The 24,732-nt window shown below is 42.4% G+C and overlaps 2 protein-coding genes across 2 annotated transcripts in view; one reads left to right on the plus strand and one right to left on the minus strand.

Annotated features, from left to right (window-relative positions):
• TXNL4B (thioredoxin like 4B) lies at window positions 1–15,361 on the minus strand. The gene is made up of 4 exons (XM_073614941.1): window positions 15,213–15,361; window positions 12,110–12,275; window positions 11,198–11,349; window positions 1–403 (listed from the first exon to the last, which is right to left on the minus strand). The coding sequence occupies exons 2-4, from the start codon at window positions 12,239–12,241 to the stop codon at window positions 238–240; spliced, it is 450 nt and encodes a 149-aa protein (XP_073471042.1). The 5' UTR covers window positions 12,242–12,275; window positions 15,213–15,361; the 3' UTR covers window positions 1–237.
• TRMT10C (tRNA methyltransferase 10C, mitochondrial RNase P subunit) overlaps window positions 15,211–24,732 on the plus strand; it is a 22,501-nt gene continuing 12,979 nt past the window's right edge. Inside the window, exon 1 of the mRNA XM_073614940.1 lies at window positions 15,211–15,359. The gene's annotated coding sequence lies outside the window, so the exon portion shown is untranslated. The remainder of the gene's footprint in view (window positions 15,360–24,732) is intronic.

Below are 24,732 nucleotides of genomic sequence, written 5' to 3' on the forward strand. Positions count from 1 at the left end.
TAAATTTAGAAAATACTTTATTTTCATAAATAAAACAATTGCAAACGTATTTAGAGACAAAAAAACACTTTAGATTAGCAATCTGTTTAACTGATATGTACTTATGAAAAGTGGGAAAAGAATTTTTAGAATACTGTATTGGAAAACCATTTCTGTTAGATGTTTTGTAGCAGGGATTCTCTCTTTTTGAACATATTTGTAACAAAGGAAATCAATTTTCTAAGAGTGGAAACCACTTTAAACTCCTTGATAGAGAAGATCATATTTCGGAATATTCCTCGGGTCAATAGGACTCCGCACAATCAGCTTTCCACGCATTGCTCCCCTATAGATCACTTCAATAAGATCAATAAAGTCTTGTTTTGTCTTGAAACTTCCCACAAACTTTGTATGGTCTGGGGATCTGCAAATAAATAAAAATGGAGATCAAGAACACAGGGACATGACATAAAACAAGTCAGAGGAAAGTAACATTAGAAATTCTTATTAGACTGAACATGTGGTGAATACTTGGAACAGTCGTCCAGCAGAGGTAGTCACTCAATAGTAAGTAAATTTAAACATGCTTTGGATAAATATAGGTCTATCCTTAAAAAAATAAAAAATTTTGATAAAGGGCAGGCTCAATGGATTGTTTTTCCACCATCGGTTTAGCTCTCTAAATTTTGTAAGCCTCCATCAAAGACTGAAGTCCCTGAAATTCTGTTGCTCCTGGATTCTACATTTTGCCTACATCAGACAAAAACTGGAACACTAAGTATATAAACACCCTCAACACTGCTGTGACAAGGACACTCTCTAAAGTCCATTTTTGATAGTTTTTGTTATGCCATCTGTGCCCCATTGAAGAGATTTTCCTTCACTTTCTGACCTGGAGACAAAACAGCACAAGCGGCGTGACCATGAGGACATCATGTGACATCCACCCGGAAGGAAGAGTACCAGTCAGACATCAATCCGCTATAGGCTGGGCGGGAACTGGTTAAAACAGTGAACCTAACATATACTGCAGATAAATCTTCTAGGTACGTGTTCTAAATGAGAGTGATTGATTCACAAGTAGTGAATGTTTGGTAAAACTCGCATGCGCCTCAAAATGTATATATACAACCAAAATCTTTTAGTTTTCAATAGATTTGAGAAGCATTAAATCCCCCATTCTGTTATTTCTTGCCATCTGTGTACCATTTGGGAAATATACCTTCACTTCCTGTCCTGGAAACAAAATGGGAAGTTAGAGAAAAGCTCCTAAAATGTGGGGAATTCTCCTGCTAGGCAATTGTCACCGGTACAGGTATCTTCACCTCCTATCCTGATGACAACTCAAAAATTTTGCATTTCCCCACAGTGTCTCTAGGTCATTGGTCACCAGTACAAATATTTACTTCTTTATTACAGGAATTTACGCATTGCTGTACATTCCCAGTGCCTGCCCTCAAGAAGCTTACATTCTAAAGGTCCTATTTCACATATATTGCTACAGTGCAAGACCCTGTAGCCATGTAAATATAGGTTAAAATGACACAGGGTTCACAGAGACACTGCCGAACAAACACTGGAGAAGGGAGTGTTGATGCCAAGGACAATGAGATGTGTAATACTTGGCTGAAAATTACTGTTAAAGTATAACTAAAGGGAAAGCTTTTCTTTTTTGTTGTGGAGAGGGGTCAGAACATCTGTCATTTTTTATTGCAGTCTGTGTCCCTGTTAGGGAGATTCACCCCATTTGTCCTGTTTACCATTATCACTGAATGCGAAAGTAGAGGGAAATCACAAATTTTGGATTTTCTCCAGAATGGTAATAGAAGAGAAGTTTTCCAATGGTGACATTAGTTCTGTGAACTGGAGGTCCCCTAATCTCAAAGATTCCCTCTTACTTCCTGTTTTTGTTATGGGACAGCAAATGAAGGTAGATATCCCCAATGAACAAAGATGGCAAAAAATAAACTGACAAGGATTTATAACCCTCTTACTCTATCCAAAATATAAAAAAAATAAATAAAACTTTAAGGATAAACAAAATGAGGTGTTGCTGATCTCGGAGGGTTTAATTGCCGAGAGTAACCACAAATAGGGTTGGCAACCCTGAAAGACAGACTGTGGTGATTGAAGCTGATACAAGTGATAGGTGTGATTCCTTATCAGGCGTAGTTTCAGAAGTGGGCTCCCTACAACCTTTGGGAAAAAGTGCTTGTAATAGTCGACCTGCAAAATAAAAAAAAAAGGAAGGAAGTAATAAAGGTGGATGTGACATTACGGCCCACAGAATTAGGTTCCCCTTTAGAGGCAAGTGGGAATGTGGGGAGAGTCACAAATGGGCCGAAGCAAAAGACTCCTGGGGGTGGGGTATGTGACAGTGCAAGGCCCTGCCATCATGTAAAAACAGCAAAAAAATGACACAGGGTTCTCACAAATGCGAAGTGAGGGGCTTTAGAGTGTCTGAGCGGGGAAAGTTGATTTCACAACTTTCTTAAGGTTCTGTAATTCCTAGATCCAGGGTCTAGAGTTTGGAGGCTTCAAAGAGTTTTGGGAGGGAAGAAGCCTTTGATTCTGTGTTCGGAGACCAGCAGGGTGTGTGTGTGTGTGCACATCCCTTATAGTAAAGGACCTGGCCATGATTTAGGGCTCTATCCAGAAGACAGGAGGATCCCTGCCCAGGTTAGGGAGCGTGTCCCGTACAATAGGATGCTACAAGTGATATGCAAAGGATGCATGACAGAGGTGCATGGAATGCATGTGAGCACAGTAGGTACTGTCAACCAGTCTGAGGGACCAATTAAAAGGTCTGAGATTGAAGCCTGAGCAGTGGAACTGCAAGAGTGAGCCAGGAGGCTGATTATTATGTATTTTCAGGTTTGAACGTATGGTGGAAACCCCTGCTAGGGCAACTTTTTATTTTGTTGAACCATTTCTTCCTTTTAAATAAAACTGGGCAGTCAAGCCCCGAAACATAACGTTCCTGTTGTGGTCACTTGAAATGCACTACGCCTGAGCACTACGCCTGAGCACTACCCACAAACATACATACACACACAAAATATATATATACATACATACAATCTCACAAAAGTGAGTACACCCCTCACATTTTTGTACATATTTTATCATATCTTTTTATGTGACAACACTGAAAAAAATACACTTTGCTACAATGTAAAGTAAGGAGTATACAGCTTGTATAAACAGTGTAAATTTGCTATCCGCTCAAAATAACTCAACACACAGCCAATGACGTCTAAACCACTGGCAACAAAAGTGAGTACACCCATAAGTGAAAATGTCCGAATTGGGTCCAAAGTGTCAATATTTTGTGTGGCCACCATTATTTTCCAGCACTGCCTTAACCCTCTTGGGCATGGAGTTCACCAGAGCTTCACAGGTTGCCACTGAAGTCCTCTTCCACTCCTCCATGACGACATCACTGACCTGGTGGATGTTAGAGCACTCCTCCACCTTCCATTTGAGGATGCCCCACAGAAGCTCAATAGGGTTTAGGTCTGGAGACATGTTTGGCCAGTCCATCAACTTTACCCTCAGCTACTTTAGCAAGGCAGTGGTTGTCTTGGAGGTGTGTTTTGGGTCGTTATCATGTTGTAATACTGCCCTGCAGCCCAGTCTCCAAAGGGAGGGGGTCATGCTCTGCTTCAGTATGTTACAGTACATGTTGCCATTCATAGTTCCCTCAATGAACTGTAGCTCCCCAGTGCTGGCAGCATTCATGCAGCCTCAGAACATGACAATCCCACCACCATACTTGACTGTAGGCAGGACACACTTGTCTTTGTACTCCTCACCTTCTTGCCGCCATACATGCTTGACACCATCTGAACCAAATAAGTTTATCTTGGTCTCATCAGACCACAAGACATGGTTTCAGAGTTATTTTGAGGAAACAGAAAATTTACACTGTTATACAAGCTGTACACTCACTATTTTACATTGTTGCAAAGTGTAATTCCCTCAGTGTTGTCACATGAAAAGATATAATACAATATTTACAAAAACGTGAGGTGTACTCACTTTTGTGAGAATATATATATATTCTCACAAAAGTGAGTACACCTCACGTTTTTGTAAATATTGTATTTTTTGGAAATCTGAGTTAAATTTCACTTTGCACCCTGGCCTGATTACTGGCCAGACCTGTTGAATCAAGAAATCGCATAAATAGAAGCTGTCTGACAAAGTGAAGCACGCTAACAGATCACAAAAAGGCACACATCATACCACAATCTAAAAAATTCAAGAACAGATTAGAAACAAAGAATGTACATGTATCAGTCTAGGAAGGGCTTCAAAGCTTTGGAACTCCAGTGTACCACGGGGGGAGCCATTATCCACAAATGGAGATAACTTGGAACAGTGGTGAACCTTCCCAGGAGTGGCTGACCTACAAAAATCACTCCAAGAGCATGACGACAACTCATCCAGGAGGTCATAAAAGAACCCAGAACAACATCTAAAGAACTGCAGGCCTTACTTGCCTCAGGCAAGATCAGTGTTCATGATTCAACAATAAGAAAGAGACTGGGCAAAAATGGCATCCATGAGAGAGTTCCAAGGCCAAAGCCGCTGCTGACCAAAAAGAACACAAAGGCTCTTCTCACATTTACCAAAAAACATCTTGATTATCCCCAAGACTTTTAGGCAAATATTCTGTGGACTGCAAATATTCTGTGGACTGATGAGACAAAAATTTTACTTGGAATGTGTGCATCCCGTTACATCTGGCATAGAACTAATACAGCATTTCATAACAAGAGCATCATACCAACAGTTAGACATGGTAGTGGTAGCGTGATGGTCTGGGGCTGCTTTGCAGCCTCAGGATCTGGACTACTTACCATTATTGATGGAACCATGATTTCTGAGCTCTACCAGAAAAGGAGAATGTCCGGCCATCAGTTCGTGACCTCAAGTGCACTTGGGTTATGCAGCAGGACAATGATCCGAAACACAACAGCAAGTCCACCTCCAAATGGTTCAAACAAAGCAAAATGTAGGTTTTGGAGTGGCTTAGTCAATGCCTGGACTTAAATCCAATTGAGATGCTGTATCATGACCTGACACAGGCCATTCATGCTAGAAAACCCTCCAATGTGGCTGAATTAAAACATTTCTGTAAAGAGTGAGCCAAAATTGCTCCACAGCAATGTGAAAAACTCATTGCCCGTTATCGCAAACGCTTGATAGCAGTTGTTGCCTCCAAGGGTGGCACAACCAGTTATTATTATTATTATACAGGATTTATATAGCGCCGACAGTTTACACAGCGCTTTACAACATGAGGGCAGACAGTACAATTTCAATACAGGAGGAATCAGAGGGCCCTGCTCATTAGAGCTTACAATCTAGAAGGGAGGGTCAAGTTATACAAGAGGGTAACAGCTATGGGGGATGAGCTAATGGAGAAAACAGTGCAGTTGTTAGATGGAGGCAGGATAGGCTTCTCTGAAGAGGAAAGTTTTCAGAGATCGCCTAAAGGTGGATAAATTTGGAGACAGTCTGACAGATTGGGGTAGGGAATTCCAGAGTATGGGAGAGGCTGGGGAGAAGTCCTGGAGGCGGATATGGGAGGAGGTGATAAGGGAGCTAGAGAGCAGGAGGTCTTGGGAGGAACGGAGACGGCGATTAGGTTAGTTATTAGGTTTAGGAGCAGTTACTTTTTCACATAAAGCCAGGCAGGTTTGGACTTTAGCTTTTTTGCCTTAATAAATGAAACCATCATTTAAAAACTGCACTTTATATTTACTCGGGCTATCTTTGTGTAATAATAATATTTGTTTGATGATCTGAATCATTTAAGTGTGAGAAATATGCAAAAAAAAATAAAAAATTAGGAAGGGGACAAATACTTTTTCACAGCACTGTGTTTATATATATATATATATATATATATATATATATATATATATATATATATATATATATATATATATATATATATATATATATATATATATATATATATATATATATATATATATATATACCCTGTTTCCCCGAAAATAAGACCTAGCGTGATTGTCGGTGATGGCTGCAATATAAGCCCTACCCCCCTAATAAGCCCTAGTTAAAGTCCTTGTAGGTCTTATTTTCAGGGTAGGGCTTATTTTTGGGGAAACCGGGTAGGGCTTATTTGGGGGGTAGGCCTTATATTGCAGCCATCACCGACAATCACGCTAGGTCTTATTTTGGGGGAAACAGGGTATATATGTGTGTGTATGTATACACACACACACACACACACACACACACACACACACACACACACACACACGTGCATCTCAAAAAATTGAATATCATCAAAAAGATCATTTATTTCAGTAATTCAATCTAAAAAGTGAAACTCATATAGATTCGGCTTACAGCTAGTGAAAACCCAAAATTCAGTATCTCAGAAAATTAGAGTACATAAGACCAATAAATAAAAATTAAAAAAAAAAATACAGAAATGTTGGCTTACTGAAAAGTATGTCCATGTACAGTATTAGTATGCACTCAATACTTGGTCGGGGTGCCTTTTGCATGAATGCAGTGTGGCATGGAGGCGATCAGCCTGTGGCACTGCTGAGGTGTTACGGAACCCCAGGTTGCTTTGATAGCGGCCTTCAGCTGTTCTGCATCATTGGTTCTGGTGTCACTCATCTTCCTCTGGACAATACCCCACAGATTCTCTATGGGGTTTAGGTCAGGCGCGTTTGCTGGCCAATCATGCACAGTGATACCATAATCATTAAATCAGGTAATGGTACTTTTGGCAGTGTGGGCAGGTGCCAAGTCCTGCTGGAAAATGAAATCAGCATCTCCATAAAACTGGTCAGCAGAGGGAAGCGTGAAGTTCTCTAGAATTTCCTGGTAGAGGGCTGTGCTGACTTTGGACTTGATAAAACACAGTGGACCAACACCAGATGATGACATGGCTCCCCAAATCATCAATGACTGTGAAAACTTCACACTGGACCTCATGCAACTTGGATTCTGTGCCTCTTCACTCTTCCTCCAGATTCTGGGACCTTGATTTCCAAATAGAATGCAAAATTTACTTTCATCCGAAAAGAGGACTTCAGACCACTGAGCAACAGTCCAGTCCTTTTTCTCCTTAGCCAAGTTAAGACACTTCTGACGTCTCTGGTTCAGGAGTGGCTTGACACAAGGAATGAGACAGTTGTAACCCATGTCCTGGATACATCTGGGGTGGTGGCTCTTAAAGCACTGACGCCAGCCGTAGTCCACTCCTTGTGAATCTCCCCCAAATTCTTGAATGGTCTTTGTTTCACAATCCTCTCAAGGCTGCAGTTATCCCTGTTGCTTGTGCACCTTTTACTCCCACACTTTTTCCTTCCACTCAACTCTCCATTAATATGCTTGGATACAGCACTCTGTGAACAGCCAGCATCTTTAGCAATGACCTTTTGTGACTTACCCTCCTTGTGGAGGGTGTCATTGACTGTCTTCTAAACAACTGTCAAGTCAGCAGTCTTCCCCATGATTGTGTAACCAACTGAACCAGACCATTTAAAGCAGGGATGCCCAACCGCTGGGCTGCCACCTCCTGTTCTGGGATGGCGGGTCGGCAAGCCTAGATCTCGGGTTCCCAACCTGCCATTCCCGAGCTTCAGTGGGAAGAACGGAGCCAGCGCTAGAGGAAGCAGAGCTCATGCTTCCTGTATAGCGGCGGCTCCTGTCACAGGCTGAGTGATACCACATGTACTCCGCATGTGACAAGAGCTATACAGGAAGCATCAGCTCTACTCTCTAATGCAGCCACATGCTTCCTTTAGCGCCGGCTCCTATCACACTGATGCTCGGGGATGGTGGGTCAGGAGCCAGCCAGCAATACCTGCCAGCAATACCAGCCCTGGAGGACAGCCATCAGCAGCCACCAGCCATACCCACCTGGGGGACAGAAGTAGCCAGCAATACCTGCAGGAATTCTGAGGAAGAGGTGAAGACTGAGGTACAGGTAAACAGCAGTGCATCAGTGTGAAAGCAGCTTTAGGCCCCTTTCACACGATCGCTCCGATCGAGTCCCCCTGTCTGTTTTTGAGGTGGACCCAATCGGACCCTCCATTCACACCTATAGAGCAGCAGATGTAAACAGACTTGTGTCCGTTTATACCCACCTATCTCCAATCCGATCCACTTAAAAAAACAGAAGGGGATTCGTCTCCTCCTGTTTGGGCAGATCAGATCGGAGGGCTCAGAGTAGAGTGAGCTGTGCCCGTGTCTGATCTGCATAAGCAGAGTGGACATGGACCTGTCATCTGGCCGCTCCGCTCATTGTGGCCCGCGTCCTCAAAAGGTTGGGCACCCCTGATTTAAAGGCTCAGGAAACCTTTCAGTTAATTAGAATGCGACACCATGGGGTTGATTTACTAAAGGCAAGTCCATTTTGCACTCCAACTTCACTTGGAAGTGCAGTTGCTGTAGATCTAAGGCTCCATTCACACTAGCGCGTTTTTTGATGCATTTTGCATTTTGCAGAAATGCTTGGGAATTTTTTAACATGGGTTCCTATGGAACATGTTCACATCAATGCTTTTTTGTATCTCTGCGTTTTTGGAAAGGGTCGGGGACTTTTTTTCATGCAAAAAGCAGCGTTTTGCATGTAATGGATTTCAATGGACAAGCATCAAAAACGCAAGTGCACCGTTTTTGCAGCGTTTTTGCCGTTTTTTTTTTTTTTTGTAATTTTTTTTTAAGACTGTAAAAAAAATGAAAAAAAAAAACAAAAACGCAAATCGCGGCAAAAACGCGGCAAAAACGCCGCAAAAACGCTGCTCAAAAACGTGCCAAGCATGAAAAAAAAACCTCCAAAAACGCTAAAAAGCAACATGCATAGGTGTGAATCGAGCCTAAGGGGGAAGATCGAAATGAGGGGAAAATCATCCAATCATGTGCAAGCAAAAATTCAGTTTTTTTATTTTCCTTGCATGTCCCCCTCAGATCTACAGCGACTCCACTTCCAAGTGCACTTGTAGTGCAAAATGGATTTGCCTTTAGTAAATAAATCTGCCATTAATTTTTTATCTATACAGTGGGGACGGAAAGTATTCAGACCCCCTTAAATTTTTCACTCTTTGTTATATCGCAGCCATTTGCTAAAATCATTTTTTTCCCCATTACTGTACACACAGCACCCCATATTGACAGAAAAACACAGAATTGTTGACATTTTTGCAGATTTATTAAAAAAGAAAAACTGAGATATCACATGGTCCTAAGTATTCAGACCGTTTGCTCAGTATTTAGTAGAAGCACCCTTTTGATCTAATACAGCCATGAGTCTTTTTGGGAAAGATGCAACAAGTTTTTCACACCTGGATTTGGGGATCCTCTGCCATTCCTCCTTGCAGATCCTCTCCAGTTCTGTCAGGTTGGATGGTAAACGTTGGTGGACAGCCATTTTTAGGTCTCTCCAGAGATGCTCAATTGGGTTTAAGTCAGGGCTCTGGCTGGGCCATTCAAGAACAGTCACGGAGTTGTTGTGAAGCCACTCCTTCGTTATTTTAGCTGTGTGCTTAGGGTCATTGTCTTGTTGGAAGGTAAACCTTTGGCCCAGTCTGAGGTCCTGAGCACTCTGGAGGTTTTCATACAGGATATCCCTGTACTTGGCCGCATTCATCTTTCCCTCAATTGCAATCAGTAGTCCTGTCCCTGCAGCTGAAAAACACCCCCACAGCATGATGCTGCCACCACCATGCTTCACTGTTGGGACTGTATTGGACAGGTGATAAGCAGTGCCTGGTTTTCTCCACACATACTGCTTAGAATTAAGGCCAAAAAGTTCCATCTTGGTCTCATCAGACCAAAGAATCTTATTTCTCACCATCTTGGAGTCCTTCAGGTGTTTTTTTAGCAAACTCCATGCGGGCTTTCATGTGTCTTGCACTGAGGAGAGGCTTCCATCGGGCCACTCTGCCATAAAGCCCTGACTGGTGGAGGGCTGCAGTGATGGTTGACTTTCTACAACTTTCTCCCATCTCCCGACTGCATCTCTGGAGCTCAGCCACAGTGATCTTTGGGTTCTTCTTTACCTCTCTTATCAAGGCTCTTCTCCCCCGATAGCTCAGTTTGGCCGGACGGCCAGCTCTAGGAAGAGTTCTGGTCGTCCCAAACGTCTTCCATTTAAGGATTATGGAGGCCACTGTGCTCTTAGGAACCTTAAGTGCAGCAGAAATTTTTTTGGTAACCTTGGCCAGATCTGTGCCTTGCCACAATTCTGTCTCTGAGCTCTTCGGGCAGTTCCTTTGACCTCATGATTCTCATTTGCTCTGACATGCACTGTGAGCTGTAAGGTCTTATATAGACAGGTGTGTGGCTATCCTAATCAAGTCCAATCAGTATAATCAAACACAACTGGACTCAAATGAAGGTGTAGAACCATCTCAAGGATGATCAGAAGAAATGGACAGCACCTGAGTTAAATATATGAGTGTCACAGCAAAGGGTCTGAATACTTAGGACCATGTGATATTTCAGTTTTTTTTTTAATAAATCTGCAAAAATGTCAACAATTCCGTGTTTTTCTGTCACTCTGGGGTGCTGTGTGTACATTAATGAGGAAAAAAATGAACTTAAATGATTTTAGCAAATGGCTGCAATATAACAAAGAGTGAAAAATTTAAGGGGGTCTGAATACTTTCCGTCCCCACTGTATAATTTATATATATATATATATATATATATATATATATATATATATCACTCTTTGCGTAATGAATCTATTGAATATATGAGTTTCACTTTTTGAATTGAATTACTGAAATAAATTAAATTTTTGATGATATTCAAATTTTTTGAGATGTACATATAAAAACACACACAAGCCAATTTAGACAGAAGTCAATTAACCTACCAGCATGTCTTTTGACTATGGGAGGAAACTGATGCACCTAGTATGGGAGGAAATCCAAGCAAGCCCAGGTAGAGCATGCAAACCCCATACAGGCAGTGTCTTGTCAACAGTGCTGCAAGGCAGAAGTGCTAACCACTAAATCACTGTGCTGCCCAGAACAGCTGTCTATTGAAACCTTGAAAAAACAAAAAAACAAAAGAGTCTTGCCTTTAGAAAACACTTTACATGTCTAAAACCACCTGTCTGATATTGCCTTATGGCCAGACAGCGCTTTAGAACAACCAATGAGTAAGCACTAAGTCTTGATTAAATTAATAAATAGCAAAAAAACCTTACCCATAGTCCACTTTCATGTGTTGTCCATTAAAGAAAAAGACAGTAGACGGGATATAACTGATATCAAAGTAGTGGCGATAGACAGGCACATTATCCACATCAACAAGGTAAATAGTTGCCATTTTACTTAGATCATGTGATGTCTTTGAAAGCTAATAAGACAGAAAAAAAGTTTATTGCACACAATAACGCTATATACACACACATTTTCAACCTCCCATGTCTTCTCTAATCGAATGCTAAACAGAGGAATAAGCCTAAAAATAAGAAAAACAATGCATCCACCACATCTGATGATTGATGAGCTGCAATATATTAAATTTTGGTTTAACAGATAAGTTCACTCTTGTAAAAAAAAAGAATGAATGCACATATTTTTGCAGGTAAAATAATGTGCATTTATTATTATTATTTTTTTTTTTTTTAAGAGCCTGTAAAGCATGCACCAGCAGATCACGGGTGCAATTCAAGGCTCCTGAAGACTGTCAATGTAGCTGTCTGCCCATGCCTCGTATAGGCAGGCAGTTACTGCATGACAGGAAGCATCAATGAACTACTTACAGCACTCTGGTAGCTCACTGAGATCTACAAGCCGACAGCTGCAAAGGTTCTGTGAATGAATGATGCGGCTGGGTGGGTTGAGGCCCACACAGCCATGTTTTTTTTTTTTTTTACAGCGGGTGCGGGCAGAAGATCGCCCAATGGTGGGGGGGGGGGGGGCTGCTGCAACAATAACATGTTACACCCTGAATACAGATGTAACATGAAAGGTTAACGTATCCTTTAATGCCACTTCACATCCTATAGTACAGCAATTGTTCATATTACACAGCAAGCATTCAAAACTAAAGTACAGAAACAATATAAAATGTAGCTGTCACTAATATTCTATTAAAAACCACAGAAACCTACTATGTCATCAAGCTGTAAGCAGACAAAATCATCATCTCTTCCAAATCGGAGAACTAAGACCACCTCCGCTGTGGTTTTAATTGCCTGATCCACATCTTTCTTCGTGGTCAGTTTTGGTAGGAGAAAACTCATGGTACCTCTGTTATTGAGATCCAAAAACCAATGCCTAGAAAAGAAGGGAACACATGTAAAATAACACAAATTTCCTGGGTATTACATACCAGCATGATAGCTTCGACTAAAATTTTTCTTGTGGGTAGACATGTTATAAAAAAAAAATTAAAAAAAACTAAGACCCTGAAACCATGAAACTGGAAAATAAAAGCATAGCTTCAGCTCAGCTCCTCAGTTTCTCTGCAGAAACATAGTTGCTGCACAAATGGGGCCAGCTAGTAAAGCCGATTAAGTAAAAATAAAGAATAAAAGGTGAAGGGAATCTGATCATTAGAAATCATAATCAGATCCTCAGGGAAGTAAACTTTCTTCTGACACACATATCCACTATTCATGCATACCGCATGATCTCCTCATTACAGCCTATGAAAGTTTCTTCTATGCTTATAATGCGGAACTTTACCCATAACAACTTGATAAAAAACAATGTTCTTTAGCAAGGAACATACATTCCACATTAATAACTATGCTACCAAAATGAGTGTTGCTCCTGTTTCTTCTTGCTGGAGGCTGCCATTTTGCTGAAGCCCGGAGCCCTCGAGCAGCAGTAAATCTTTAGGCTATTAGCTGATTAGCCGCTAATGGCTCTCATTTTCGGCACAGTGCCAAAAAAAAAAAAAAAAAAAAAGAGCACTGCTGAGCATTTGCAGAGCAGGGTGAGACATTATATTACTGGATTTTAAACAGTATAGATATTTCGTTTTAATGTTTTTCATAAAGCAGCTATACCTGCAAAAAGGGTCAGCCTGAAGTGATCTATCAGGACTTAATTTTTTTGACTGAAGTTCCACTCAGTAAAGATAAGTACATCCCACAAAAAAAGAGAAGAAAAAAAGAACTGTTGTAATTACTAGCTATTGGTATAAGCCAGCACTGTGGATTTCCCCAAATTTCCAAAATGTGCCTCAGAAACCTACTAAGAAGTACAGATGTGTCAATATGGAATATCTAGGGGAGGTGGTATGTGGGGGGGTCGCCAACTTCAAGCAAAGTGGGAAATGGGGCTCACAGGGTGCAAAGAAAAGGAATTTTCTGAACTTGAACATATGGATTGGTGTTTTAACATACAGTGGATATAAAAAGTCTACACACCCCTGTTAAAATGGCAGGTTTATGTGATGTAAAAAAATGAGACAAAGATAAATAATTTCAGAACTTTTTCCACCTTTAATGTGACCTATAAACTGTACAACTCAGTTGAACAACAAACTGAATTCTTTTAGGTGGAGGGAAGTAAAAAAAATAAAAATAAAGTAATATGGTTGCATAAGTGTGCACACCCTCTTATAAGTAGGGATGTAGCTGTTTTTAGCGTTAAAGCAGAGTTCCACCCAAAAATGGAACTTCCGCTTTAAGTGCAGGTGACCCCCTGACATGCCACATCTGGCATGTCATTTTTTTTTTTGGGGGGGGGGGGGGTGTGGATACCCTCTTTCTAGAGGGATCCAGCTCCCACTTCCTCCTGGGGCACCGCAGCGCCAGAAGGAAGTTCACCTTTCCCCCCTTCCTCTCGGCAATCATCTGGGACACGTCACAGGTCCCAGACGATTGCCCGGCCAGTCGCAGTGTGCAATGCGCACTGTGACCGCCCACGGGGACAATGCCGGCGCTGCAGAGAGGAGGGGGAGAGGAGCGGGGCTTCTTTCGCCTGCAACGCTGGACCCTGGGACAGGTAAGTGTCCAATTAATTAAAGTCAGCAGCTTCACTTTTTGTAGCTGCTGACTTTTATATGGGTGGAACTCCACTTTAAGCAATCATAATTCAAACTCATGTTAAATAGGAGTCAGTACACACCTGTCATCATTTCAAGTGCCTCTGATTAACCCCAAATAAAGTTCAGCTGTTCTAGTGGGTCTTTCCTGACATTTTCTTAGTCGCATCCTACAGCAAAAGCCATGCTGTTGGACAGCGCCGCACAGATTCCCAAAAGTAGTTTCTGTACTACTTTTGGCGACTTTGGATGCGATTTCAATACACATCTGTGCAGACACCTGCACAGATGTCTCTGAAATTGCCCCCGAAGTCAGACTGACATGCGGGTATGAAATCGTGTGAGTTCTACTGAACTTGCATGGTTTCCATCCCACAGCAGTGTGAACCTAGACTTACTAAGCTCAGTGCACAGTATATTTAGTAAATCAACCCCATATAATCAAACACAAACATATGGGCTGCAAAAGCAAAATGCTTATAGCATACCTCAATAGAACACATCAGATGTAAACATTGCCTGGTGGAGGGCCAGGTAGTAGGAAACAAGTCTATGCTGCTTGCACAGGGGTCAGGGAACCTATGGATGATGGAGTTTTTAAATAAAAGTTAAACCCATCCTTTACACTACATTCCCACTGGTGAATGCCACTTCCAGTGATAGGTGTCTGCAGATTGCTGCATCTGAAATGACAGGGGTGTGTGTGTATGAATAGCTGCTCAGCCCACACAATGCAATGACAGGGTGATTGCAGCTATTTGACAGCCAGCAATTACTTGCAGCTTGGCTGGACACATTCTGGTGAGCAGTCTCAAGCCTCTATCAGCCTGTCATTGAATTGTATGGCTATTCACACACCTGTCATTCCAGATGCAGCATTCCACAGATACTTGCTGCTGGAAAATGGCAGGCTGTGCTTATTACCTGTATGAATGTACCATTCATGGGATTGTGTCACGTTTACCTGAAAATGTATTCACATGATAAAAAAAAAAAAAAGAAAAACTGATTTTTAGGACGTGTGTAAATATACCAGCTATATACTGGTCAGTGCAGATTATATGGTGAACACCTGCTGCAAAAAAATATCAGAATACAGGTTGAGGAAGCCATATCCCATGGTACACACTGCAATAACTAAGCTGCTGCTAGAGGCGTGAACCCATTACAGGAGCAGAGGTTACATAGCCGCAATGTTCTGTGTACAAACGTATTACCTGAACGGAGAGAGACCACATTACACTGAGCTCCTGCCTCATCCAACATATGTAGTCCTCCTCCAGGCAGATAACACAGCACTGCGTACCCCGGAAGCGGAAGTGAAGGCTTGACTTCCGCCCCCCATGTGCTGAGAGAAGTGTATGGTGAGTACGGGCTCTCCTGTCAGGGAAGGACACAACTCATTCTGTAGGTATAAAGGCTGCTTAGTGACAGCGCGCTACTCATTGATAAATAAAGGACGGGCATCACTGCTACCTATCCTGAGAGGAGACGGACTACGAGAAAACACTACTCTAGAGATATGTTATTCTCTTCGCTTGTAGGCTGGACACTGGCGGTGCCTGCTCGGTGTGTTCTGTATGACAGAATACCGACCTACTCCATCAAACGGTGCCACCCAGTCCACACGTCACAGGCTGTAAACAATTCCCCCATTACTCCTACAGTTTACAGGTTTATTTCATTAACCTAAATCACTGGCTACAGACTAGGGTTGTCCTGATACTAGCATCGGTACTGAGCATTTGCGTGAATACTTGTACTCGCGCGAATGCTCCCCATGCCTAATCCAATACCTGGGAGCCGTCACATTCGGTAACGAAAGTGACCTTCCGTGTCTCCGTCAGGGGTTAAACGTCCAGACGCCCATCTTGGTACACCCTGCACTCGGCCGCAGTAAGTCAGTGTTCCGTCAGATTATGCGACCCGTCATAATGTGTAACGGAAGTGACGTTCCGTCGCCTCCATCTTGCTACACTCCGCACTCCTCCACAGTAACGATACAGAGAGAAATCAGCAGGTTTGCCGCTGCTTTTAAAATTCAACATCTAAACAGTTCATCGGATCTCTATATACTGTATTTCACCTTATAAGCGCCGTTTCCTGTTAAAAATAAGTGTGAGATGCAAAACTCCTTTGGGTGTAACAAGATGTCCGCTTTCCCCCTTCTCGGTGTATCATTACTGTGGAGGGGTGCAAGATGGCTCTTAAAGTGATTGTAAACTCACCCAGATAACTTTTCCCCATTTAAATCAGTAATAAGCACTGTACAAATTGCTCTGTATGAATCAATTCTAACCTGCTCCGTTTGCTTGTAATCCGCCCTTTTTAATTTTCATGACATCACCAGCGCATGCGCATATTTCTCCCTGATTCACAGCACGCTTATTGTGCCGTCGGTCCATTCATTTATATGCATCTGCTGTCTGCAGCACTGCTCCAAGATGCCACAAGATTACAGTGCTATTCACAAGTTCCTGAAACACCCCATGCGACTTGCGAAGTGATAGTGTAAACATCAGCACTTTGCATGTCACACTGAAGAATATTATAAATACCTAATATTCATGTATCTCAAGGGCTTTTCTGGATGAACAGCATTGATCGTCAGACTGACTTAAAACAAAGTGTGAGTTTATTGTCACACAGTTAGCATCATAAATACAATGTAAAAAGTCTAATAGTTCAGATCAGTGAAATAGAATAAATAATTATAAAGCTGTAATAAGCTTATAAAAGCATGTGTGCTTCATGGCTGCTGCCTTCTGTCTCCATGCTGTCTCGTGTAACCAAAAAGAAACAGGAAATGACGTTCTCAGACTTCTGGGAGAATTCAGCTGTTCCAACTTGTCAAAGTGTCTTTGTGTGAATATGTCTGTGTCATCTTCCCTAGTGGGTGTGTGTGTCTGTCTGCCCTTCAATATCGAAGTGTTGGCTTTATATGTTACATGTGAACGTCTTAACCTCACAAAAACCTAGAACCTTGTATGGTACACATTCATTTCTGCTAACTTCAGCAATATGCTATACAGAAGGAGATACTAACTCGGAGAATCATATATGGAGTTGGATTGACAATCCCATGTGTAACACTTGTAGTAATGTGCTGATCATGTAATGTCATGTAACCAATCATCTACTAATATGAACACATATTAGCAACTTTAACTACATTAAGTAACTATATACTAATACTTATTAATTTGACTGAGACTACACTGAACTAACTTAACAGGATATAAACACATATGTATTATTCCTCTAACTACATAAATACTGGTATATTTTGGACCTCCCTTGACACTCTATACCAGATACCTTATATGTCATTATCAAACTAACTACATACACCAGATACCTCTAGCAATACTCAGCTTTAGAGGAGGATCTATTTTACTGAACATTTGATCAAGGTCATTCACACATACTATATTTATTATGACTAATCATAAAACCAAATCTGTTTTGCAAGCTTGTCATGAATATAATATAACACTTTAAGTGCCGAATTATGAATTTGGAATAATATTCTAACACACACAGGAGATCAGCTTTATCATGTAGATTGCGTCAAAAACATATTAAACGATCAATAAATATGTGTTGCAAAGCTTACTCCCCTCTCTATGCTTAAATATGTGGGACATTATTGCTGTACTAATTGGGAATGAAAACAAGGCTTGGCTACATTACTGAGCATGTGTGAGGTTACAGCTGGTGTTCCGACAGATTAGGTGACCCGTCAGATTTCGTAACGGACGTGACATTCTGTTCTGTCATGGCCATCTTGGTACACCCCGCACTTGGCCACACTAAGCCTACAGTCTGAAGTTGCCAAGAAGCCATTAGCTAAGATGGTGCTGGCTGCATCCAGGAAGTAGGAATTACAAATCAACTGGAAAAAAGTAATAAACATCCTTAGGGGGGAAGAAATATGCAGAATGTTATGGAAAGCTTTGTCAGACTGGATTTATTAAAGTGATTGTAAAGCTTCTTTTTTATTAACCCTTTCATGACTAAGCCTATTTTTGAAATTTGGTGTTTACAAGTTAAAATCCATATTTTTTGCTAGAAAATTACTTAGAACCCCCAAACATTATATATATTTTTTTAGCAAAGAATCTAGAGAATAAAATGACGATTGTTGCAATATTTTTTATCACACGGTATTTGTGCAGCGGTGTTTTAAACGCAAATTTTTGGAAAAGTGACACTTTCATGAATTTTAAAAAATCCAAACAGTAAAGTTACCCCAATTTTTTTGTATAATGTGAAAGATGATGTTACGCCGAGTAAATAGATACCAAACATGTCACCCTTTATAATTGCACGCACTCGTGGAATGGCGACGAACTACGGTACCTTTGAATTTCCATAGGCGACGCTTTAAAAAAATGTTACGGTTACCAGGTTTGAGCTACAGAGGAGGTCTAGTGCTAGAATTATTGCTCTCGCTCTGACGATCGCGGCGATACCTCACATGTGTGGTTTGAACACCGTTTACATATGCGGGCGCGACTTCCATATGCGTTTTCTTCGCTGCGCGAGCTCGCGGGGACAGGGGCACTTTAAAAAATTTTTTTTTTTTTTTTTTTATTTAATTTATTTATTTTTGTACTTTATAAATTGTGTTTAAATTTTTTTTTTTTTTTTTTTACTTTTATTGCTGTCACAAGCAATGTAAACATCCCTTGTGACAGTAATATGTGGTGACAGGTACTCTTTATGGAGGGATGGGGGGTCTAAAAGACCCCCCCATCCCTCCTTTACACTTCAAAGTATTCAGATCGCCGAAAACGGCGATTCTGAATACTGTGTACTTTTTTAAATTCGGCGCCATTGGCAGCCGAGTAAACGGGAAGTGACGTCATGACGTCGCTTCCGCATTTACAAGAAGAAGGCTGGAACGAAGCCGCTCGCAGCTTCGTTCCAGTCCGCCCCCAGCCGCCGAAGGCAGCGGACCGGACACCGGGCCTCCCGATCGCATGGGAGGCCCGGTAACAGCGGCGGGAGGCGGCGGGAGGGGGGGGATGTCCCCTCCCGCTCCTCCGGTATAACAACCGAGCGGCTTTTAGCCGCATCGGTTGTTATATTCGGGTAGCCGATCGCCCGCTGAAAACAACGGTACCGGGATGATGCCTGCAGCTGCGGGCATCATCCCGGTATAACCCCGGAAAGCCGAGGACGCATATATGCGTTCGGTCGGCGGGAAGGGGTTAAATAACAAACATGTCATACTTGCCTCCACTGTGCAGCTCGTTTTGCACAGAGTGGCCCCGATCCTGGACTTCAGGGGTCCCCCTGCGGCTCCTCCCCACATCAGATAACCCCCTAGGTGAAGTGCTCTCCAGAGGGGTTACCTTGCGGGCGTGCTCCTGAGTCCAGCATTTGCATCCATAGACATGAATGCCGGACTCTGCCCCGCCCCCCTGGCGCTTGCGTCATTGAATTTGATTGACAGCAGCTGGAGCCAATGGCTGCGCTGCTATCTATCCAATCTAGAGACGGGACCCCGTGGAGAGAGGGACAGCGCATTACCGCCGAATGAATTCCAAGGCTCAGGTAAGTAAAACAGGGGGACTGGGGGGCCGGTGACTGCCAGCAGTTTTAGAATGCATTAAGGTGAAAAAACACAAAGGTTTAAAACCCCTTTAAGAAGGAACATTTGAGGCGCTGAGTTTACTTCCTCTTAAAAGCAGAACTTCACCCAAAAGAGGAAGTTCTGCTTGTTTGCACCCTCCCCCCTCCACTTAAACAGTTGCCACTTGTGACAGACCTAGCCAGAACAGAGGCTGTTGGAGAGGACTGTATGCAAGCCTGTTGCCTTTTGATTATGGGCCCTGGATTTTCAATGGAACAATACTCTTTGTGAGGTGAATAAGAAATCCAGGCTGAACTGTACTAATCGGACTCAGTCGTGTATATATGTATATATTGTATGGGGACTCCTTACTGTAGATTTGTGTCCCTGAAGAGGGAGGGGGGATTCCTCCAGCAGCCCCCTGCTGATAGGACTGATTCATTCTGTTGGGACACATCCTGTGAGGAGATGCTGATGTCATCAACCTGTGTTTGTTAATTAAGAGAGCTGATCGCATTAGCCACCAGCGCTGGCTATGAGACGAATGGTCTAGGCTGAGGAGGGGGTAGATTGTTGTTTGTATTGTTAATTGTAATTAGCTCCAGCTATTGTGTTTATATTAATGTGTGAAGCTCGGTGCCCACAAGTCTGTCATCTGGTCTGGGTACATTTTGTAGTAAATTAGCTCATGTTAATTAGGTTAGCTTTGAGTCATCCCTGCTGTATAAATGTCTGTGAGATCTCAAATAAAAAGTTAGTTCTGATGTACTCCAAGACTGGTGTTGTCTAGTTCTTGGGGGTTCCTATAGCCAGATCCATTGGGCTCGTGTTCCAGAACTTAGGAAGCGGTATACTGACGGAAGCACTCAAGCGGAGTGTGGGACATTCCGTGACACCACTTTTTGGCTGGGAAGAGCGGGAACCTGGTTTTGACAAGTACTTGCTCCCATTTCTGGTCGTATCACCATGGCGATCCAAGCGGAAGTTCAATCCCCCTCCTTTTTCCGCAGCCATCTGGGACACATCACTGACCCCAGGAGACTGCGGGACAGCTTGCACATGTGCAGTGGGAAATCGATTTCTCTTACTTAAGATGCTGGCGTCTGGACCCGAAGCCAATTGAAGAATCAGCTTGGGGGTGGGGACAGTGCTGGATCCCTGGACAGATAAGTGTCCTTATTAAAAGTCAGCAACTACAGTATTTGTAGCTGCTAACTTAAATTTTTGGGAGGGGGACTGGAGCTCCTCCTTAACCATCTCCCAATAGACTGACATTAACAGTAGTGTGCCTCGAACCTACGACCATGCAGAGATGGGACCAGCGCCTTAACGTGAAACTTTAGCCAGAAAATAAAGTCCTGCTAGATGACTCCAGGCTGGCCCCTTTTGCAGGTATAGCTATATAAAACATTAAAAATAAGTGCCTATCAGGGGCGTGGCCAGATGTAGTGCAGGACCGACGTCTGTGCTATTCCTGCACTCCCTTGCCTTTTTCTTCGGGAAATTATACCCACAAAGCAAGTTATCAGCTCCCACAGGTCCTGGCACATCCAGCGAAAATTGGCAGCGCAGGAACAACGTACGGGTGTTGGGCCTACCTGGGGGAGCAGAGGGGGAATATGCAGCGGAGTTTGCTGAATCCTTCTCTAAAGATCTACTGGGTCTCACTGACCTGTCCCCCGCCTATGCAGTGGAACACACGCACAGAGTGCCAACGGGTCATCGCATTCCAGGTACTCCCCCCAGGCCCTTCTTAGTCCAGTTCCTCAATTTTAGGGACAGGGAAAGAATTCTCAGTGTGGCTAGGAAACACCAGGACCTCTCCTATCAAAACTCTGTGGTGCATCTGTTTCCGGACTTCTCTGTGGAACTTCAGAAGAAAAGGAAATTGAAATTGTTCAACAACATCCAAGCTAAACTCTGTGCGAAAGGAATTCTGTACAGCATGCTATACCCCAGTCGCCTCAGACTCCCCCTACGGGGGTCGGTGAGGTTCTTCGATTCGCCTAAAGATGCTGACAGCTGACTCCTGACTCTCCGAAAGGAGGATCTCCCTGCTTGAGATGTCCACAGTGCTTGGTGAATGATAGAACGCCCATCCCTTCATCTCCACATCCCTACAGTGCTCCTAACCAGAACATTTTCTTCCCTGGCCCATTGACATTCCCTGTCCTGCTCTATTCTATTCTATTGGGATGCGGTGTGTTCTCTTTCTACTTATCTTTTGTTTTTTGTTCTGTTTTTGCTCCTCTTAATTTGGTTCTGCTCTGACGCCTGCTGCTGGAAAATACTGTGTGTGCTGTTTTGAACTTCCTGCAGGCAGTGGATGGCTGCTTCTGTGGCCTGTGGTCCTATTTCTGCCTAGACATATCCTCAACGTGTGCATTAGAGGGGATCCATTTATCATGGTGGTTCGTTACACTTTCCCCTCGTGACTCTCCAGTTCCTCAAAGAGAAGCCCATTCACCTACAAAAGAGTGCTACTACAAGACACCTAGAGGCAATCTTCTAAGACCTCTCTGCTGGAAACACAAACCTGTTTTCTGTCTGAATAGCAGACCTTTTGTTCATGACCGTTTAGGGATCAAACTGCTAGCTTAGTTATGTTGGGGTTTTGGCTATGTAGTAGGGAGTTTTATTCCAAGGTTAGTACTGCTCATGTGCTAGTTTGTCTAGCTATGCTCACCACCTTTACACCTTATTATTTAAATTTTTGTTTACTGTGGGAATTTTCTATATGGTTGCTTCTGAAGGTCTTGGCAATGGTCTTCACTACTTATTTGATTTTACTCCAAGATGGCTATCCCTGACATTAAATTAGTCTCCTGGAACATGTGAGGCCTTAACGATAAATTCAAACGCTCCTTATTATTCAAATTCCTAGCATCACTCAAACCCTGTATCCTTTTCCTGCAAGAGACCCATCTCACGGGAAGTCGTATACTGGCCCTGCTTAGATCCTGAGTGAGACAAGCCTTCCATGCTACCTACTCCACTTATGCGAGAGGAGTCGCTATCCTTATTAATAAAGCTCTACTTTGTAAAGTGGAGAGAGTTACACCAGACCCCGGTGGCAGGTACATAATCTTTGGATTATCTTGGAACTCCACTCGGTTCTCTGGGCTTTTAATGTATACCTTCCCCCACCCGTAGATCCCGTTTTACTGTTCTCCATTTACGAAAAACTGGCTCCCCTCCAAACCACACACATTCTTTTTGCTTGTGACTTTAACTTCACTAAAATAAACATAAAAAAAGTCCTATGAGCCTTCACTAACTCTAAATCCAGTAATATCTCTTTTCTCTTATGAATCAGCTGCAAGCGTTACACATGTCTCATACAGCGTGCAGGGGTAATGTGTGTATATATACGCTATCAGAAGTATGAGCCTGAATACTGAAATATAATGCTATAAAATATTTTAAAGTGATAATAGTGCAATACATGTAAATAATAATGTTATATAATAAATAACCATGCAATATTGTGATAAAATAAAGTGACAATGTACAGTCACGTGATGAATGACTGTATGTTTAAAACACAAAAGTCCATAGGATCATAGAAAGCAATTGATCCAAACTCCTCAAGATAAGCTAAAGTGAAAGGGCTTCAAAATGCTGTGCAAAGTTCAAAATGATGGCAATCTATAAAGTGCTCCATAAAAATCATGCGATTCGGAAAATGCTGTGAAGGTGATCCAATAACAAGATGCTGTGTTCTCACTCAGGTGCTCCCCCCCCCCCAGGTATTGGACGCTTACCTTGGAGCGTGTGACCTTGTTGTTAAGCCTGGTCAATACACGCATTAGAACCACTTCTGGAATAGAGCGTCTGTGGCCATTTTGTTGTGGCCTAAGGACATTTTAGTGGTAGGTCAATATATTTCAATGAGATTAACATCTATGTTTATACTGCTTGGAGACATTAGGAGAACACTACTGAATAGTGAATCACCAATTTGTCTGCGCTGTACGGTGTCCTAGGTGTACCACCAAGCCCAGCAAACTATTGTAAAGAAACACAAGACGGATGCGGAGAGATCAGCATGGGATGTTATTTTTATTGACAGCCTCACCATCCAATCATATTGCCCCCTGAAGAAGATACGGAAACCCCTTGTATCGACAAGTGTTGGGAAAGGGGACAGGAGGGAACGTGCGGCAGGCTATCTGCTGGGAATGATCAGCACACCATCCCATTATCAGCCGGTTTTCTCCCACTCGTTCACGCTTGTTGTAGAGTGGTGCACTGACGCGCCTGGCTATTGTGAGTACCCTGCTCGGGATTTTTTATTGTGTTTAAATAAATTGTTTTAACATACTACACTATGAAGTCCTCCTTTCTCTATTGACATACCGAGGTATAAGTAGGGAACCAGTCCAGGATTACGGATATACTGCTGAACCCAGAAGTGGTTCTAATGCGTGTATTGACCAGGCTTAACAACAAGGTCACACGCTCCAAGGTGAGCGTCCAATACCTGGGGGGGGGGGAGCACCTGAGTGAGAACACAGCACCTTGTTATTGGATCACCTTCACAGCATTTTACGAATCGCATGATTTTTATGGAACACTTATAGATTGCCATCATTTTGAACTTTGCACAGCATATTGAAGCACTTTCACTTTACCTTATCTTGAGGAGTTTGGATCAATTGCTTTCTATGATCCTATGGACTTTTGTATTTTAAACATACAGTTATTCATCACGTGATTGTCACTTTATTTTATCAAAATATTGCATGGTTATTTATTATTATATTATAACATTATTTACATGTATTGCATTATTATCACTTTAAAATATTTTATAGCATAAGCATTTAAATTGTAGTATTCAGGCTCATACTTCTGATAGCGCAGCGTATATATACTAGATTTGATTTTAACTTCATCCTTGACCCTAACCTTGATTCCTCTAACCTACACCGTACAGCTCCCCCAGATCTTGCTTAATGGGCAGACACTTTTGCTCTTATGGAGCTATGGCGATGGAAACACATTGGGTTATGACTAAGTGAAGAATTTCCTGAAACGCGTCAACCATGCTTCCCTCTGTGCGTACCATGTTGCTGTAATCGTTTTTCATGTTGGATGTTTTTATCCTTCATTTTTTTTTTTTTTTTTTTGGACTGCGGTCATTTGCTTTACTT

Source organism: Aquarana catesbeiana, linkage group LG02 (genome assembly GCF_042186555.1).
Source record: "Aquarana catesbeiana isolate 2022-GZ linkage group LG02, ASM4218655v1, whole genome shotgun sequence".
Lineage (NCBI taxonomy): Eukaryota > Metazoa > Chordata > Amphibia > Anura > Ranidae > Aquarana > Aquarana catesbeiana.

What these genes read in the sequence shown, in the direction of transcription:
- TXNL4B (XM_073614941.1), bottom strand. Translation starts at nt 12,241, where the DNA reads ATGAGTTTTCTCCTACCAAAACTGACCACGAAGAAAGATGTGGATCAG. An exon ending in GCTTACAGCTTGATGACATA is followed by an intron (nt 11,350 to 12,109) that starts GTAGGTTTCTGT and finishes CTGTCTTATTAG; the next exon opens with CTTTCAAAGACATCACATGA. An exon ending in CACATGAAAGTGGACTATGG is followed by an intron (nt 404 to 11,197) that starts GTAAGGTTTTTT and finishes ATTTATTTGCAG; the next exon opens with ATCCCCAGACCATACAAAGT.